The sequence below is a fragment of the Apium graveolens genome, chromosome 8 (genome assembly GCF_009905375.1).
Source record: "Apium graveolens cultivar Ventura chromosome 8, ASM990537v1, whole genome shotgun sequence".
Classification (NCBI taxonomy): Eukaryota; Viridiplantae; Streptophyta; class Magnoliopsida; order Apiales; family Apiaceae; genus Apium; species Apium graveolens.
Genome location: NC_133654.1, coordinates 19,108,967 through 19,128,250, shown reverse-complemented (window position 1 = coordinate 19,128,250; position 19,284 = coordinate 19,108,967). Strand labels below are relative to the sequence as shown.

Here is a 19,284-nt window from a genome sequence, read left to right as displayed (position 1 = left end):
AATTAAAAGTAATTAAATTTAAATGATTAAAAATTAAGGGATGGTAACCTTGAAATAGTTACTTGACAGAATAGTTGCTCAGTAACAATTTGAATTAGGATGCGAGAGTAGTTCCACAAGAAGAACAAAGCTTTGGAGAGCAATTGAAATGATGGAGATGACAATAACACTGAAATAAAATAAAATATAAAGAATTTTTTTATATGATATCTAAACAATGTAATGTAGATCTCAAAATATAAAGACAGATTCTATGATATTTTTAAAAATTAGGCGGATATAAGTATGAAATGATATTTATATATATATATATATTAGTTTTAATATGATTTCTAAAAGATGCAATTTAAGCGGGTTAACTATGATAAAAAAATATGTAATATAATAAATGATATTATACATGATTTAAATTTTATTGTTGGAAATATCAACATTTACTCATTTTTTTGAAATGAATGAAAATATTCTCTCTAGATTTGATATCTCTAACAGAATATTATCAAGATAAAATAAAAATATGATAGAAAATGATTCAAAAGGCATTTTTAGATATTATGTGGTTATATATTTAAAATTTTATTATTTAATATCTCATTTAAATAATTTATTATTTAAATTTACAATCGGAACTTAAAAAGTAAACAATGGCTCCTTGTAGTATGCTCCACCTCAGAATTTGCTAGCTAGAACCAGAGTAAACAATAAACATAACACGAAGATATTATGAGTGTACTTCAGCCTATGCAGACTTAAATATTTTTCGGCAGTAAAAAACTACAGAACTGAATATTAGGATTTTGATTACCAACAGACTCCTGTAATTCTAACAAGGCAGTTTATATATTTCTTGCAACTATTAATGACCATTAGATTTGCTTGCAAAATTATTTATAGAAAACCCCCAAATAACTTTTGATCTTCAATAATATAACCAACACTTGGCAAAACAAAAAACATGAGATTTATGTTGGACTGATATTTAAATATTGATCTGAAACCCCATTGGGACAGACATAGTTGCAGACAGAAAGATGGTTTGAAATGTTTCTCATATTGCTAAGGCTACAGAAGGAGCTAAGCAGTCATATCTAACTTTACATAAAATCCTGCGAAAATACAAAGCCACCTGTTGTCTCAGTTCTTTCTAGCCGTCACTAGTACCTCCAGGCTCCACTAATGCCAATAGATAATTATAAACTAACTAGAAATAGATAATAGAATTAGCTTCTAACTTAACATTAGTTATCACCTTCCCCTAACACTGGCAGGGGATGGAACACCCCTTTCACTGTTAAAATCGTCATCAAACTCACTTGTATCCACACAAAGAGCATTGTTATTGAAACTCACTTCAGAGCTGGCATTGCTGCTTGTTGCAAGAGGAGAGTCTGAAACACTAGCTGTCCTGCTTCTCGGTGCAGGCCCTGATCTTACACTGTACATGGAGGAAGCAGGAATATTTGTCATCAATGGTCGTAGATTTCCAGGAATGTTCCGCCTTATATCCTGCTCCACGAAGGATCAATACATAAATTATTACTATTAGCAACTGCACCAGGTTAATTTGCGATAGGTTGTCAAATTAAAGCAACTGATTGCAGCATAAGAAATAATTTTATTTTATTGGAATTAGATCTAAAAAGCAGGGCAGATAAAAAATGTACCATATGTCTTATAGCCATGTCCATCGACTTCTTAGAAAAATTTCTTCCAAATCCTGAGCTGTCTGGAGACGAAGATTTGCCAGATAAGTTACTACGAGGTGAATGTTTGTCATCCTGCTTTGGTGGCACAAGTTTACGCATATTTATAACCCTCTCAACCATCTTGGTTCCGTACATGACAGGACTCACGTTGTCATTAGCTTTAGCATATGCACGATTTAAAGCAGGAACAGAGCTTCCAGTGTTATAATTCATTCCATTTGGAGGGCGTCCTCTAGATGGTGAACATGATTGACGTCTAATCCTTCCATTGGGAGCAGGATCAATTGAAGATGATCGAACACTAGGCGCACCAGGTCTGCCCCTGGTAGCTGAAGTAGGCCGGTCAGAAAGTGAAGTACGTAAATTAGGTGGCACTTCATTAGAAAAACCTGGCATCTCCGCTGGGTTCCACGGTTTTGGTCTCACTGTAGGGGAGCTAGGTCGGGAAGGTGCTGACTTTCTTGACACATTAGGAGCTGCTTTCACAACTGAAGGAGATTTTACTGAGGGAGCAGATGCATTTGATGACGCTGACAGGGTATTTGGTCTACGAGTTGGTGTTGCTGCCCTGGATGTAGGCTTTGTTGCAGGTGCAGAAGGTCTAGTTGGTGTTGAGGATCTTGCACTGGACCTCGATGTAGGAGTAGAGGATCTTGCAGTAGACCTTGCTGTAGGTGTAGAGGATCTTGCAGTAGCTGCGGGTGTGGAGGATCTTGCAGTAGCTGCAGGTGTGGAGGATCTAGCAGTAGCTGCAGGTGCTGAGGATCTTACCGTAGCTGTAGGTGTAGAGGATCTTGCAGTAGACCTCAATGTGGGTGTTGAAGATCTTGCGGGGACTGTGGGCTTGGTTGAAGGCAAGGTGGAACGAGTAGGTGTTGAAGACCTCATAGGTCTAGAGGTCATGGTGACAGATGGTTTGGATGCAATAATGGATGAGGGTTTAGAGGCTGAAGCCGATGTAGGTTTAGAGGCCGAGGTCAAAGTAGGCCGTCCAGTTGGTGTAGCAGGTCTTGATCCTGGGCCGCTTGAAGAAGAGGGCCTTCTGACTCCTGCACTAGATGACAGGTGGCTCCTTGTAGTATGCTCCAGCTCAGAATTTGCTAGCTAGAACCAGGGTAAACAATAAACATAACAGGAAGAGATTATGAGTGTATTTCAGCATATGCAGACTTAAATATTTTTCGGCAGTAAAAATCTATAGAACTGTATATTAGGATTTTGATTGCAATGTCCCTCACTCTTTATAACATGCTCTAGATTAAGATTACAAATAAAGAATCAAGCATCATGTTAGTGATCAATAATAATCATCAATTACTTTTTCAATAGGCAACAAAGTTTTATTTTCTTAACAAGTGCAATAATATTTGATTACTTAAACTGTCATCAATTCCAAGAAATCGTGCAATTACTTGAATTAGGACTGGTTGGAAAACTAGAATTGTGCTTACTCTAGACTTCAAAGCAGTTGGTCGAGCTTTAGGACTTCCATTTTGATTCTTAGTGGTCCTCAGTGATTCCATCTCCAGTGAAGGAAAAAGTGGAGTGCCAGGAGGAGTCAGAAGCCTAAAAACACAAAACATCTTAGTAATTACCAGTATAATGTCAAAGAAACTAAATGCTGATCTTAAAGAATATTTTGTGGCATAACTGATTCCTTGATATCCAGGAATTATTAGAAGGTTTGAAAGCATATATAGTGTCACTATTGATGCATATATTGTGACTTGATTGATTGACTAACTAATTAGTTGTATATGAGAGGACAGCTTGTGATTAGCATGTGATTAGCTAGTTTGTAGCCTCTAACTTGCCTGTAATTAGCTAGGACTCATACTGTATAAAGGGACACTTCTCAATGAGAAAGAGGACACATTTTTCACAGTTCAATCTTTTTGTCTATGATTATCATATCAGATCAAATAGAGAGGTTGAAAAGAATAATTTGCCCTCGCATTGTAGTCTAGTGGATACCCCTCTCCTCTTCTCTAGAAGTGTTTGAGCATATAAATTTCTGTAATTGACTGGTACGGGGAAAAAGTCTTAACAATTTTAAGCCTTTAAATTGCATAATTTGTTTCTTTCACCATTGTCACCTCTACGCTCATCCATACGTGCTTTTGATGGTGAATATTCAGATTAAGTGGTTTCACATAAAATGCAAAAAGAAAAAGGATGTTCACTTTTTTTTTTGACTAATTTTGGCTTATAACCTTACAAATGAGTATCTGTTCTCAACAATTCTCGGGGTGAGCCAGGATCGAACCCAGGATCTGGGACGACAGAGGATAAGCCCTTTACCACTTGAGTTATCCAACCGTGCTCAGGATGTTCACTTAAATGTCACAAGTCATAACATATTTGTGACCTAGAGCTAATTTATATGTAAATATTGCTATGAAGACAATGTCATAAATGTCCTTGGAAAGCTTAAATATGACCAATTCTAGCCCACTAATCCAGTTAGCAAGGAGGGGAGTATATATTTACAGTTCAATATATATTATCTAAAGACATGAGATTGTAACATTTCATTTTATACATATCTTCAAAGGATATTTAGGAATACCACCACAAAAAGGGCGAAGAAAAGTTCGATAATTTACTAGAGCAACATAACTTCAAAAAAACTATTTTGGTAAATTAAAATAGATAAATTTTAACGTTCATACCCGCCCGAACGTGAGATTTAGTCTAAAATATTTCCAAAACTTACCAGTCATAATCATTCTTATCATTGTCGGAATTCAGAAACTCGTCGGCAGCTGTCTTTCTTGCTGGTGTGGGTGTTGTTGATTCAATATTAAAAATATGAGAACTTCCTGTTGTTAATCCTGCAAATTAATTTTTTAAACTTCAAATGTTATCCAAATTCAACCATGAAACACAGATGAAACAGACTTAACGACAATAGGCAAAACAACAAGTTATCAACTTTATTAATATACAACCTCAATTCCAACAAAAAACATTAAACTACAAAACAGGAACTTTTCCTAAAAAAAACAGCTCAAGTGCCCTACTATATAAAAACTACAAATTCCAAAAAGCAAAACGTCACCGAATCTTTATATTTCTTCAACCACAATTTGTCAATTTCCATTTAATTACATAACTTACGCGCTACAATTCAAATATCAAACATACATTAAACAACGATGGACTACAGAAACCTAAATTTCAAAATAATCTCAAACAAAAAACATTTCAAAAATGTAATCAATCATATCCAACGAGCATCAAACTCATTTACTTAAAAAATCATAAAAACACATCAAACAATGACAATCCATAAAAATCTAAACTTTACCACAATCTTAAACACAAAACATCTCAAAACTACAATCAATCATACCCAACAAGCATCAAACTCATCAACATTAAAGTCCATGAGAACATATCAAACAATGACAATTCATAAAAACCTGAACTTTACCACAATCTCAAACACTAAACACCCAAAACTACAATCAATCAGAGCATCAAACTCAACTACGCGAAAAAACACAAAACACATCAAACAATGCCAATCAAAAAAAAAATTAACTTTACAACAAATTCAAACAAAAAACACCTAAAACTCCAACCAATCATACCCAAAGGAGCATCAAACTCATCTACATTCTGCACAAGCAGACTATTCCTCTCCTTCTCACGTCTCCGCATCTCGAGAAACAAAGCAAGTTCATCTTCCTTCTCCTTCATCACAGAAGCCCTCATTTGCTCCCTTTGCTTCACAACCCCACCTTGCATTCCTCTCTCTGGAGCTATAAAACTCCTATTCATTGCTAAAGTTTCAATCTTTAACACAAGAACTCACTTAATCTCAACTTCACACCTGCAAGAACACAACAAAACCCTAGCTTTTCAATCAAAATCAAAACTTTTTAAGTCTCTAATAAATTAAAACAAATAAGCAACAGATCTAAAACTGAGCTAAAATCAATACCCAGAAAAAAAGATTGCTTTTTTATTTGTTTTTCAAATTTTTGTACGGATCAGAAAGTGCTCAGAGTTCATAAATACAGATATAATTTAGATAGTGATGGGAGAAAGCCTAAAGGGTCATAAATAAACATAAAATATGATATATATTTTGAATTTTTGTAGGTTATATTTTTGGATGGAGAATGGTTATGGATGGAATGTCTTAAGTTGCAGAAACAAAATAGTTTAATAAATAAATGTGAGAGAGAGAGAGAGAGAGAGAGAGAGAGAGAGAGAGAGATGTGAGGAGAGTGTAGAGAGAGAGTTTGAAGATGGGAAGAAGGGGGGAGAGTGGCATTGAAGGGTAATTAATGAAGTGTTTTAGGGTTATTTTTGTTTATGGAAGGTAAAAGAAATTTCGTTTTCGTTGGATGTTTATGTGCATGTGATGTGAAATGTGATATATATCGCTACAAATTTTGACTTTTGTACTTATATGGCGGTGTTATAAATAAACTCGAATGGAATGGGTATTTGAATTTAGTTTATTTAAGATGAATATTAGTACATCTATTTATTTTAATTGATATTTAATTTTAGACATGTATATTAAATAAAACTACTATGAATAAAAGTTATATTTAATTATTTAACACTTCAATATACGTGTTTGAGATTAAAGATAGATTAAATGAGACTATAGAAGCATATATAAAGTTTTAGGTTCGTTTGGATTGATGGTATGAGACTGTGAAAATATATATTAAGTTTTAGGTTTCATTTGGATCGATGGTAAAGTAAATATTCTTGCACAAATTAAATCATTATTTTTCAATATTTTTAATATGTGTATTTTTTTTTAAATACCAAACAAAATCTTACCAAAATAATTTTTGATAAGGTCGGGATATACTTACCTCAGATTATTTATTTTTCTTTATCCATTTATGTCTAGAGTGAAAATAGGGTGAAAGTTCTGTTAAAATATATTGGACTAGATTCAAAAATATTTTTTTAGCAATTTAATCTAAAACGAAGAGTGGGCAAAAAACGATATGATAACATGTTTAACTCAAGATCGAGAACTGTTAGGCATGAAATGCACACAGAAGGGGGGTTGAATGTGTGATTCTTAATTCTCTTGCTTAAAATCAAGGTATGTGTTTAGCTTAGTCTTGAACTTAAAGACTATGTAATATTTGCAGTGATAACTAATCTGTAAAAGATACGGATAACATTATCAAAACTTATTTGATCTTTATATTAAAAATCAAATATGTTGCGTTATAACTCTGTATACTTAAATATTTAAGAACTCGTCTACTTCTTGACAAAGTTCAAGAAATCCTAGATCTGTTTGTTACCTATGAACTAAGGACCCGTGACATATTTTATAGGTCAACATGCACAGTTTACAAAAATTTCACTAAAATAGACTAACACATTTTCTAAAGTCCTTTTGTCTATTTCTATATTAAGTGCAGTAAATCTGCTTACAATTTTATAGGTTTGGACCCTTCTTTGTCCACTTCATCTTGACCCTTGATCTTGCACTCTTCAAACTGCATTGGTAGACTTTACATTAATGATAAAATGATTTGTTGACAGATAATCTTGAATCTTTAGGATTGATGTAGTCTGTAATTGAAGCTTTTATCGAGATCTTCAAAGAGTATAGAGATGTTTGTGTCGAGATGTAAAATATTTTGTCAATATCTCCACTTTTCTACACGTGTAAATGGTTTGTCGATATCTCCATTTATCTGCATGTGTTTTGACTTATCGATATCTCCACTTCTCTATATGTATTTTGACTTGTCGATATCTCCACTTCTCTACGTGTATTATGACTTGTCGATATTTTCACTTCTCTATATGTATTTTTACTTGTCGATATCTCCACTTCTCCACATGCTAAAATGACTTATCGACATCTCCACTTCTCTATAGGCCAAATTGACTTCTCTACAAGTAAAATGACTTCTCTACAAGTGAGTTGACTTCTTGACATACTTCGTGACATTCCTTGATCTGTGACTTCTTGACATTTGACTTAGAATATTTTTCAATCTACAGCTTTATTTTTCACCAAGTAGTTTATTTTCATTCTAGGCATGATCAGACTTGATCTTCTTCCAGAGAATTATTCCTATTTTGTTGGTTATTTACTGAAAAATACTCCAGACTAATATATTTAAACATTTTTATAGATTTAAGAAATATCATTACATATGACATAAAATTACAAGTCAACTAAATCTTAAAATTGTCAATGTGACTTAATTTTGTTATGTTAAGCCATGTCTTGCACAACAATCTCCCTCAATTTGTGAGAAGATCACTTGTCACAAATTCATGCCTGATGAAAAGACTAATCCCAAGTTAAATTGAAAAACAAACAGAAATTACAAGGTATGATCTTTTTATAAATGAATGTCACTAAACAGTTACAATGAGAGTTGAGTTTACAGAATCAGCTAAAATTTTCATAACCTGGATGAGACCTAATCAAGTCTTTGAGTCTTACAAGACATTCAATGATCTCAGTACCTCTGATTGCTTCCACAAGCTTTAGACATTCATTTACTGAGTAATTGTCAAGATATTGAATTATGAACCTTAAAAATCTGAGAGTCTTGATATTTAGAAACAAACGATTTTCAAAAAATCTGCTCAATCCTCTAGATTTTAGCTCATTTGATCTCTTCTCAAACATCTCCATATCCTTAGCCTTTCTAATAGCACTCTCTTCCCTCCGGGCCTTCTCCCTTGCTCTTTTTTTTTCTATCTCCCAGCCTTGTAGCTAGTTCTACCTTTCTCAACTTTGTGTGTGATTCATTCTTATTCATCAGGCTAATCACCCCTTCAAGTTTCACTATTGAGTAATTTTCAATTACTTCTTTGTTGAACAGGTTAAATGAGCCATTTTTGAAGTAGATTTTTACCTCTCCCAAATTATCCACAGAGATTTTATTTATGAATTGAACTTGTTGCTCATTGTAATCATCTTCTGTGACTTCTTCTGAGATTGGTAAAAAGTCATCTTGATTAAAGCATTTCTATAATGTTTCCATTTCAACCTTGCTCTGCTTCAGTTTTCTTTTAATGGACTTGAAGTGTGTTTTGACTAGTGGCTTGAATGTTGGAGTTTTGGCTATTTTCTTCAACGAAGTTTGATCGGCTAGAACATGTATATTTAATAGAAAATTGGATGTGAGTTTTTAGAGTGTTTAGGCTTGGTGGATTGAGTGGTTGTTATTCTCAAACAATCTAAACAAGAATTATAGAAGGAGGGGGTTGAATGGAATTCTGGCTACTTTTTGGATTTCAAGAACAATTCTTCTACAAACAAATAAATGTGTTTGATTTAGCAATAGTGCGGAATGAAAGTAAAGTAGAAATTAAAACACAAAGCATTTAAATACAAGTATTTAAAAACTTTCTGGTGGATTGAACTTTTCCACCAGAGATATATATTAAGTAGAGAACTCTATGTTACAAAATGTACACAACTGCTTACAAGTTGAACAACACGAACAAAGAAATTCTTTTACGGTTTTTGCCTTAACTATTTCTCTGGTAAATGCTTACTAAATGTGATGCTATTCAACTTAGTACTCTTGGTTTATATATCACCAAGTTACATGATAAAAAGATAAGATAATAAGACAAACTATATCTAGTCTAACTTCATGCTGCTACACTTCTCTTTTCAGCATCTTTGAATATCTTCAGTCTAGCATGGAAATGGAAATGCTTCTTTGTTCTCTAAAACCTGAATTAGGCTGCCACATTTTATTTTCATACACTCAACGCATGTGACTGTCAAGTCACTATTGAATTTGATTATCCGTTGAAACTCAGTTTGATCATCCGTTGAAACTCAATTTGGTCATCCGTTGAAACTCAGTTTAATCATCCGTCGAGACTTATGTTGATCATCTGTTGAGACTGTCTTCTTGGCAGTTGACTCTATTTCATTTATACAAGATTACAAGGCATCTAAAATTTACAGTTAACCATCCTATCTTGCATATCAATCTAGTAGTCAACATGACTTAAACTTTCTACAACATCTAGTTCACTAGGCCATTCAAGTATGCAGAAATGTGCTACTAGTCTTATTGTTACATAAGCTACTCTTTCAACGGATGTTGAAATGATCATCCGTTGAAAGCTACAATATCACTTAAATAAAATCTACAAAGTGTTTTGTTCAAGTTATCATCAAGTACACAATATAATCCTAACAATCTCCCCTAATTTATGTCTACTGGAATTGTAGCCATAAATTAAGAGAAACTTGATGATAACAAAACACACTATGAATACAGAATTAAATAAAGTAGATTAAAGATTACAAGTGTTGCAATTTATTGAAAATTCTCACAAAGAAATATTTGTAGAGTGTCTTACAGATCATTTTCAAGGTGCTCCTTTAGACTGAGCAAATTTAGATCATTTCCTTGATTGCTTTGACTTCTTTCCCAGCTTTACATCATTCTCTTCAATATGATATTGGAGTTTTCTGAAAAATTCTGATTCATCCTCATTTGTTAGATCCAACTTTTCTTGCATCTCCTTAAGAGTTTTATTACTTGCAATCTTTAGCCGATCTTCCAATCTGAAGAATCTTCTAATGTATTTTTTATCCTTGAACTCCATAATCCAGTATGGCCTCAAATGTACCCTATCTCCAGTGAAAGGGATTGTCAATACTCTTGGGAGTGCATTTGGTCCTCTCCAACTATTTCTTATCTCCTCAATCTTGTTTAGTACCATTTTCTTAGCAACTATGTTGAATCTAAAGTTTTTCTTGATTAGGGAGAAGACAATCACCAAAGTTGAATAGCCTTCATTGAGAATTCTGTGAAGGGGCCATGTTATCTCTTTACTACCCTTGTACCTGAAGACTAGTCTCTCTGGAAGGTGCTTGTAGGCATCAATAGATCTGATTTCTTCTAGCTCATCCAGATAGAGATTTATGTCTGAAAGTTCTTTGATGTCACATATGAAGAGTTGATCCCCCTTGTTTACAGAAGGTTTGGGTTTGGCCAAAGACTTAGATTGAAGTTTAACAAGCTTGACTGTTTTGACTGCTCTTTTCTTTGTCTTCCTTTGTTTGGAAAAGATTGGAATGTTCAGATCAGGAAGAGGTAAGTTGTCCCAATCTATAGGTTCATCCTTGAGAATCACAGGTTCACCATGAAAGGTGATGTTAGGATCAATCTTGAACTCAGCCTCCTCCAATGTAGGTATGGATGGTTGGCTTGATGTTGTAGATTGAGTAGGCAAATAGTCTTCCTTATCTTCATTGAAATCTAGCTTCCTCTTTGCATGAAATTTGTACCTTATTTTCTTTGAATGCTTTGGCTTTTCTTGCTTTTCTTCATTTATATTTTCAGTTGTCACAGCAGGCAATGCAACTTCTGTGATTGCAGGCTTCTTGGCTTCTAAAGCAGCTTGCTTTTGTTGTTGTTTAAGCCTCACATTTTCTTCTTTATTAGCCTCTGCAAATTGTGGATGTCCAGCCACCACACAAATTAGTTTACCATTCTTGTAGATTTTAGCAATTCTGTTCTTTGACACTGTGTCTCTGGGATCTTTGTATAAAGCAATAGACCTTGCAAGCAGCTTCTTTTCATCTGGTCTAAGAGTTTCATTAGATAGGTCCAATAGATTTTTGTCTGAATTCTTTGGATAATTCCTTTTTGGTTGAAGAATCACACTGGATTTTGGAGACTTGATTGATGAGGTTGACCCCTTTCCATGTTCCCTAGACTCATTTCATTAGCTGAAATTTGTCTCAATTGGCAGAAGTGAGAAAAGACCTTGTCTTGCTTCTCAATTGGCCAAATTTCTTCTTGATATTTTCATCAAGCTTACTCCATTTTGCATCCAGCTCTTGCTCAACTGTTGCAACATCGAGCTTTTTAAATTTTTAACTGGATTCCAACTTAGCAGCTGCTATCTTGATCAGATCAATGTTGTCCAAGGCCGGTGGCTTTGTGAAAGTAACTGTTGGAACAATCACTTTGCTTACTTGAATATTGAGCACTTTCTCCCCCTCACTTGTTGACTCCCCCTGGCTAACTGAGATGATAGAGTCTTTCTCCCCCTTTTTGTTAGCATCAAGTTGAGTAGAGGTTGAGATTTATGTAGCCACCAACTATTATAGTAGACTGGTTTGAGCTTCCTGATTTGCAAGTATCTTGTCCACTGATTTCTCCATATTTATTAGTCTAGAATTCATGGCCTCAACCTTTCTGTTCAAATCAGCTTTCTTTCTGAGCTTCTAAGCTATTTCTGTCATTGTGGTGCCCGGAAGCCTAACATCCAACTTTATTACAAAGTCTTGTTTAATCTCACCAATTTTCTGTTTGATGGCATCCACATTTTGACTTTGTTGAAGAGCCTGAATTTTATGCAATTGGAGAGATTCCAGGTGAGCTAAAGTAGTCTTTTGGTGCTAGCATTAGTGGAAGCTTGAATTGTTGTTTGGGTGTCATGGATAAGCTTGAATAGTGTCGATTAGAGATGTGAATAAGAGCATTCCTTGTGCAACATCCATGACTGGAGTTTCTTCATCTCCCCATATGCTCATGCCTTCATCCTCATCATCCTCACCATCATCCCTAAATGAGTCTTCAGCAAATTTAAAGTCATTACCAGATGTGGAGGGCATGGTAGTTATAGCATCCTTTGCCCTTTGCATTGAAGCAGTAGTGTGCACCAATTTTATATCTTCTCAGCATCTTCATTGCCCTGTCTAGTCAGAATTTGATATGTTGGAACAGGATGAGTAAATGTCTCAGCATCCAAAGAGATAGAATTTATGATAGCTTGATATTCTTGTTGAACAGTCTCTCTTTGTCTGCATCACTGACATTCATTGACTCACTAGCAATGGTTTCCATCCTTATCTCTCCTGTACCTGCTTTTCTCTCATGATCTCTCTGTTTTTGCATCAAGGGCTTCCCTTGGCTTCCCACCTTCACACCCTCACCTTCACCTACTAAGGTGGGACTCCACTCACTCACTTTTTGCCAAATTGGAAGAAGTAGCTTACAGATTTTCACTCTTTTCCTCTCCTTTTGCCAGAGAGCAACTCAGCCTCTCACTCTGTCACTCCCTTCCCTCAAACCTAAGAGTGATTGTATAACCACTAAATCCTCTGTACTTGTTACATTAGTTGAAATTTGAAGTTGTGCAGTGATATTTAACGGATGAAGAACATCCGTCGAAGTAGTAGTTGGAAGTGTCAACGGATGACTGCTGTGAAGCACATCCGTCGAGATACAATCACTAGTCGACGGATGAACAATATCCGTCGAGATAGTAGAAATGATAGAGTTTAGAGTAGAGACTACTGTAGAATCTGTGGTGATTGATTTGAGATTTTGCACAGTATTCTCAGTAGAATCAGAAAGAAAAGGCAAGTGAGCCAACAAATCATCTAAAAGATGATGCTCACTTGCTGTAGATTTTGGCTTTTCCATGAGAGTTAGAGATGGAGAATCAGGATTTAATGTATGAATCATATCAACATCCAAAGAATTTATGGGTGAGTTAGGTTTGTTGGGTGCTTCTTTGATTAAAGATTTTGGTTGTGATTCCACATTTATTGGAGCCACATCAACCTGACTTTGAGAAGGTGCATGAACTGAGTCTTTGACTACAGTAGACACAGTGTGTGCACCCCATGTATCTCTAATATTTTTTGATTTCTTCTTTCTAATATAAGTTTGGGGTGAGCTTGTGTCCCTAACCCTTTTGGCATGTGCTCTTGGTAGTAAACTTTGTTCAATAGTCACATCCTTTTCGGAGGATGCAACTAGTAAAAAGCTAATGTCCTTACTAAGCACTGTAGTTTGTTAGAAAATTGTAGTGTGGCTAGGCTGGGATATACTTGATAAGTGGCATTTTATACCACTTAGAACGTCTTATAATATCTTGAATTGGTGTCTTGAAATCAAGTATTTTGTGTATTTGATGCGTTTTTCTAGTGTTTGTGCATTTCAGGGTATTAGTTGCATTTCGGGAGAGAATTCATCAATAATAAGCCTTGGCATGTGTTTCGCATTGCAAGTGGGAAGATAGGAGCAGATTGCAGCACATAAATGGAGCAGACACAAAGTATTTTCCAGAAGGGGTCTGAGCGCCCGCTCAGCTCTGCTGAGCGGCCGCGCAGGGTCGTACTTTCAGAATAAATATTTTAGACTCCTATTTCTGTTTGGCTTCCAACTTCTGAGTTATCTGGGTTTTATGGGACTCCTATATAAGTAGATTTTAGAGACGTTTCACAAAGGTTGGATCGTTGTATTAATCAAGGAGCGAAGGAGATAAGGAAGAAGACCGTTTTAGCACACCGCAACGAAGAGGAAGCATATTTTCTTGTGATTCTTTATTTCATTGTAACGTTGGATGCTAGTTTTCTTTACTTTGAACCTATTTACTCTTGTGACTGTACTCTGGTTTAATATAAGTAGTTTTAGTTATTATTCTCTTGTGTTTATTTATCATGTTTTTATATGAACCCATGATGACGATGAGTGCTATCATGGGCTAATCGTGATCATGGGGTCGTAACGGATTTACTGTGGAGTTCTTTAGTTAATTGTTTAATACCTTAGTGTGTGATGATTGTATGATATCTAGTATTGGTTGTGCGTATTCATCTTATGTGCGTCGCGAACATATAAGATAGGGTGTTAATCTCTTATGAAGCGACGGTGGATCTTGAGATTTAGAACTTGCCATGCTAGCATAGGTTCATGTACGAGTATGCATGATTAGTGGGTAACTCTAACCGTTTTATTCGCCCTATGTAATCAAAAGGAATAACTTGTGCTTAAATCGTTATGTTGTCAATTTCTGTAGACATATAGGGACTCAACATAATTGATGCCTATTCAACTTCTATCTTAATTGTGGATGTTTGGTAGAATGGTATTAGTACAATGAAAGTTGGCTTTTATCAGTTTCGTGTTATTCGATTAATATCATCACTGTTGCATGCTAAGGGTAATAACAATAGCTATTGAAGGAAGTAGTAATGAAGTTGTGATCTCATGAGTGTTTTAATATTGTTAATTTAAGTGTTAATCAAGTGATTAATTATAGTAGTTAATTGTAGTCAATAATTAGTTAATCAAATCTAAGTGTTATTGTCTTAACATTGAAAGGTAATCATACATTGGTGAGTTAGTTTAATTGAACATAATTAGTCTGAGTCTCTGTGGGAACGAACTAGAAAATATTATATATTACTTGCGAACACGTATACTTGCGTGTGTTATTAGCGTGTGTTTTCGCCCTAACAAATTTTTGGCGCCGTTGCCGGGGACTCGGCGTATTTGTTTAGTTTATGTACTTACCATCATTGGTCATTAGGACTCAGTGATTAAGCTGTGTTACTTATTGTTTCCAGTTGTGTTTCAGGTACTTTAGCGAGCGTTTATGCAAACTCGTTCTCGTACTCGCAAGAGGACTTTAGATACAGCCGAGGAGACAGACGAAGTTCTTGATATTCCGGAGAAGATAGATTTTGAAGATTCGGATTCAGGTTGTGAGCAGAAAGAACCTTTAATCATGGGTGATCGTATTGTTCCGGCAGATCCAGCTCTTATGGACTTTTCTAGACCTAAAATTGATGACATTCAGTCAAGCATTCTTCATCCGGCTATTCAGGCTAACACCTTTGAAATCAAGCCGGGCACTATTCAGATGGTGCAGAATTCTGTTTCTTTCGGAGGTGCTGCGACTGAAGACCCCAACATGCACATAAGGAATTTTGTCGAGATCTGCAGTACTTTCAAATATAATGGTGTGACTGATGAGGCTATCAAGCTGAGGCTTTTCCCATTTTCTCTGAGGGATAAAGCTAAGGACTGGTTATATTCTGAACCAGCTGGGTCCATCACTACTTGGCAAGATCTTGCGCAAAAGTTTATGGTGAAGTTTTATCCAATGGCGAAGACTGCGGCTATGTAAAATGCTCTTACTCAGTTTGTGCAGCAACCTACAGAATCTATGTGCGAAGCTTGAGAGCGCTACAAGGAGATGTTGAGAAAGTGTCCACATCATGGAATGCCTGATTGGATGATGATCACTGGTTTCTATAATGGTTTGGGGGCCCAATCTCGGCCCATGCTCGATGCAGCAGTTGGAGGCGCCTAGTGGGCCAAAAGATATACAGAGGCTTATAATCTTATTGAGACTATGGCTGCAAATGAGCATCAAAACCCAACTTAAAGGATGATGCATGGAAAGGTAGCAGGTATTCTGGAAGTCGATGCAGCTACAACTATTACATCGCAGCTCCAAGCACTGTCTATGAAGGTCGATTCTCTAGCTACCTATGGAGTCAATCAGATAGCTATGGTATGTGAGCTTTGTGCAGGTTCTCATGCTACGGATCAGTGTTCTCTTGTTAATGAATCTCTTCAGTATGTGAACAATTATCAGTGACAACAGCACCCTATGCCAGCTACTTATCATCCTAACAACAGAAATCATCCAAATTTCAGTTGGAGTAATAATCAAAATGCTATTCAGCAACCATATCAGCAAGGCATAAGTAAGCAGTTCAATCCACCTGGATTTCAGCAACCACAACATTATGCTCAAAGGCAATCATATCCTCAACAAGGAGGTGCAGCTCCACCCTCTAGTGCTGATTTTGAGGAACTTAAGCTGTTATGTAAAAGTCAGGCGGTTTCTATCAAGACCTTGGAAAATCAAATCGGTCAAATAGCCAATGCAGTTCTCAATCGTCAACCTGGCACACTTCCCAGTGACACTGAAGTGCCAAGCAGGAAGGAAGCTAAAGAGCAAGTCAAGGCTATTACCTTAAGGTCTGGAAAAAATGTTGATGCTAAAAAAGCAAAAGAAGGAGAAGCTGAAGTTGGTGATGAAGAAGCTAAGAAAAAGGAGAAAGCGGCGGAACCAAGGAAGACTACTGTTGAACACACTCTGCATGAGGGTAATACAGGGGAGAAATAACTCTATCCTCCACCACCTTTCCCTAAGAGATTGCAGCAACAAAAGTTGGATAAGCAGTTCGGTAAGTTTCTGGAGGTGTTCAAGAAACTTCACATCAATATACCTTTCGCTGAAGCTCTGGAGCAAATGCCTAATTATGCGAGATTTATGAAGAGTATTCTTTCAAGGAAGGTGAAACTGGATGATCTTGAGACCGTTGCTCTGACGGAAGAATGCAGTGTTGTGCTGCAACAAAAGTTACCTCCAAAGCTTAAAGATCCAGGTAGCTTCACCATTCCTTGCACCATTGGCAAGTTGTCTTTTGACAAGTGCCTTTGTGATTTAGGAGCAAGCATCAATCTGATGCAGTTGTCGATCTTTAAAAAGTTGAACTTGCCTGATCCAAAGCCCGCCTTACATGTCTCTACAATTGGTTGATCGTTCTATTACTTACCCAAAAGGCATAGTGGAGGATGTGCTAGTAAAGGTGGATAAGCTCTTCTTTCCTGCAGACTTTGTTATTCTGGATTTCGAGGAAGATAAGAAGATTCCCATAATCTTGGGGAGACCTTTCTTGGCTACCGGTCGTACCTTGATAGATGTGCAGAACGGTGAACTTACTATGCGGGTGCAGGATCAGGATGTGACATTCAATGTATTCAAAGCAATGAAATTCCCTACAGAAGATGAGGAGTGCTTAAAAGTGGATTTGATTGATTCCGCGGTTATTTCATAACTCGATCATATGCTAATGTCTGATACATTAGAGAAGGCCTTAGTGGGGGATTTTGACAGTGATGATGAGGATGGCAATGAGTAACTACAATATCTTAATGCTTCTCCCTGGAGGCGAAAGCTAGACATGCCGTTTGAATCTTTTGGTACTTCTGACCTCAAAAATGCTGAAGGAAAGCTCAAACCATCGATTGAGGAAGCACCTACCTTGGAGCTTAAGCTATTGCCTGAACACTTGAGGTATGCTTTTTTAGGTGATACATCTACTTTACCTGTTATTATTGCATCTACCCTTTCATGTAGTGAGGAGGACAAGCTCTTAAGGATTTTGAGAGAATGCAAATCGGCTATCGGATGGACTATAGCAGACATCAAAGGGATCAGCCCTTCATATTGCATGCATAAGATTCTACTAGAGGAGGGTAGTAAGCCGACTGTTGAGCAACATCGCAGACTTAATCCTATCATGAAAGAAGTGGTAAAGAAAGAAATTCTGAAGTGGCTGGATGCAGGAATCATTTATCCTATTTCTGACAGTTCTTGGGTGAGCCCTGTGTAATGTGTACCTAAGAAAGGAGGTATCACTGTGGTAGCAAATGAGAAGAACGAGCTCATCCCCACTCGAACAGTCACAGGATGGAGAGTATGCATGGATTACAGAAAGTTAAACAAGGCCACAAGGAAGGATCACTTCCCGCTTCCGTTTATTGATCAGATGCTTGACAGGTTGGTCGGTCATGAGTATTATTGTCTTCTGGATGGCTATTCAGGGTATAATCAGATTTGTATTGCACCAGAGGATCAAGAAAAGACTACCTTCACTTGTCCATTTGGCACGTTTGCTTTTCGCAGAGTTTCGTTTGGGTTATGTGGCGCACCGGCCACTTTGCAGAGATGTATGATGGCTATATTCTATGACATGATTGGAAAAATGTCGAGGTGTTCATGGACGACTTCTCCGTCTTTGGACATTCGTATGATGAATGTTTGAATAATCTTCGTGCAGTACTCAAAAGGTGTGTGGAAACTAATTTGGTGCTCAATTGGGAAAAATGTCATTTTATGGTGCGTGAAGGCATTATTCTTGGGCATAAGGTCTCTAGCAAGGGTCTTGAGGTGGACAAAGCCAAGGTAGGAGTCATTGAAAATCTTCCACCATCTATTTCTGTGAAAGGAATCCGTAGTTTTCTTGGTCATGTGGGTTTTTATCGGCGTTTCATCAAGGACTTTTCGAAGATATCTAAGCCGTTGTGCAACTTGCTTGAGAAGGATATGCCTTTCAAATTTGATGATGACTGCTTAACGGCATTCGAGACTCTTAAGAAGAGTTTGATAACTGCACCAGTTATTACAGCACCTGATTGGACAGAGCCTTTTGAGATGATGTGTGATGCAAGTGAATATGCGGTGGGTGAGCGTAAGAATAATCTCTTTCATGTGGTCTACTACACTAGCAAGACTTTAAACGGGGCCCAAATAAACTACACCACTACTGAGAAAGAGCTCTTGGCTATAGTCTTTGGGTTCGAAAAATTTTGATCTTATTTGCTTGGGACAAAGGTGACAGTATTCACTGATTATGCGGCCATTCGCTATTTGGTTTCCAAGAAGGATTCGAAGCCAAGACTCATTTGTTGGGTGCTCTTACTACAGGAATTTGAGTTAGAGATCAAGGATAAAAAAGGTACTGAGAATCAAGTAGCTGACCATCTCTCTAGATTGGAGAATCCCGAGTCTACTTCACATGATAAGACATTGATCAACGAATCTTTTCCGGATGAGCAGTTGTTCGCAGTTCAGGAGGAAGAGCCATGGTTCGCAGATATTGTGAATTATCTTTTCAGCAATATAATGCCTCCTAATTTAACCACAGCTCAAAAGAGGAAGTTTTTGCATGAGGTGAAGTGGTATATGTGGGATGAACCGTATTTGT

General features: G+C 36.6%; 1 protein-coding gene across 1 annotated transcript; it reads right to left on the bottom strand.

The window, feature by feature from the left end:
• Positions 1-938: 938 nt before the first annotated feature.
• On the bottom strand, positions 939-5,947 carry LOC141677816 (uncharacterized). The gene is made up of 6 exons (XM_074483885.1): positions 5,656-5,947; positions 5,303-5,544; positions 4,423-4,540; positions 3,158-3,272; positions 1,665-2,810; positions 939-1,506 (listed from the first exon to the last, which is right to left on the bottom strand). Exons 2-6 carry the CDS (start codon positions 5,490-5,492, stop codon positions 1,246-1,248), a joined length of 1,830 nt encoding a protein of 609 aa, XP_074339986.1. The 5' UTR covers positions 5,493-5,544; positions 5,656-5,947; the 3' UTR covers positions 939-1,245.
• Positions 5,948-19,284: the final 13,337 nt, after the last annotated feature.

Excerpts from the sequence above, each read along its gene's own strand:
- LOC141677816 (XM_074483885.1), bottom strand. The coding sequence starts at position 5,492 with ATGAATAGGAGTTTTATAGCTCCAGAGAGAGGAATGCAAGGTGGGGTT. Across the intron at positions 3,273-4,422 it reads GATAAGAATGATTATGACTG|GCTTCTGACTCCTCCTGGCA; the intron begins GTAAGTTTTGGA and ends TTGTGTTTTTAG. Across the intron at positions 1,507-1,664 it reads ACATGGCTATAAGACATATG|GATATAAGGCGGAACATTCC; the intron begins GTACATTTTTTA and ends TTCGTGGAGCAG.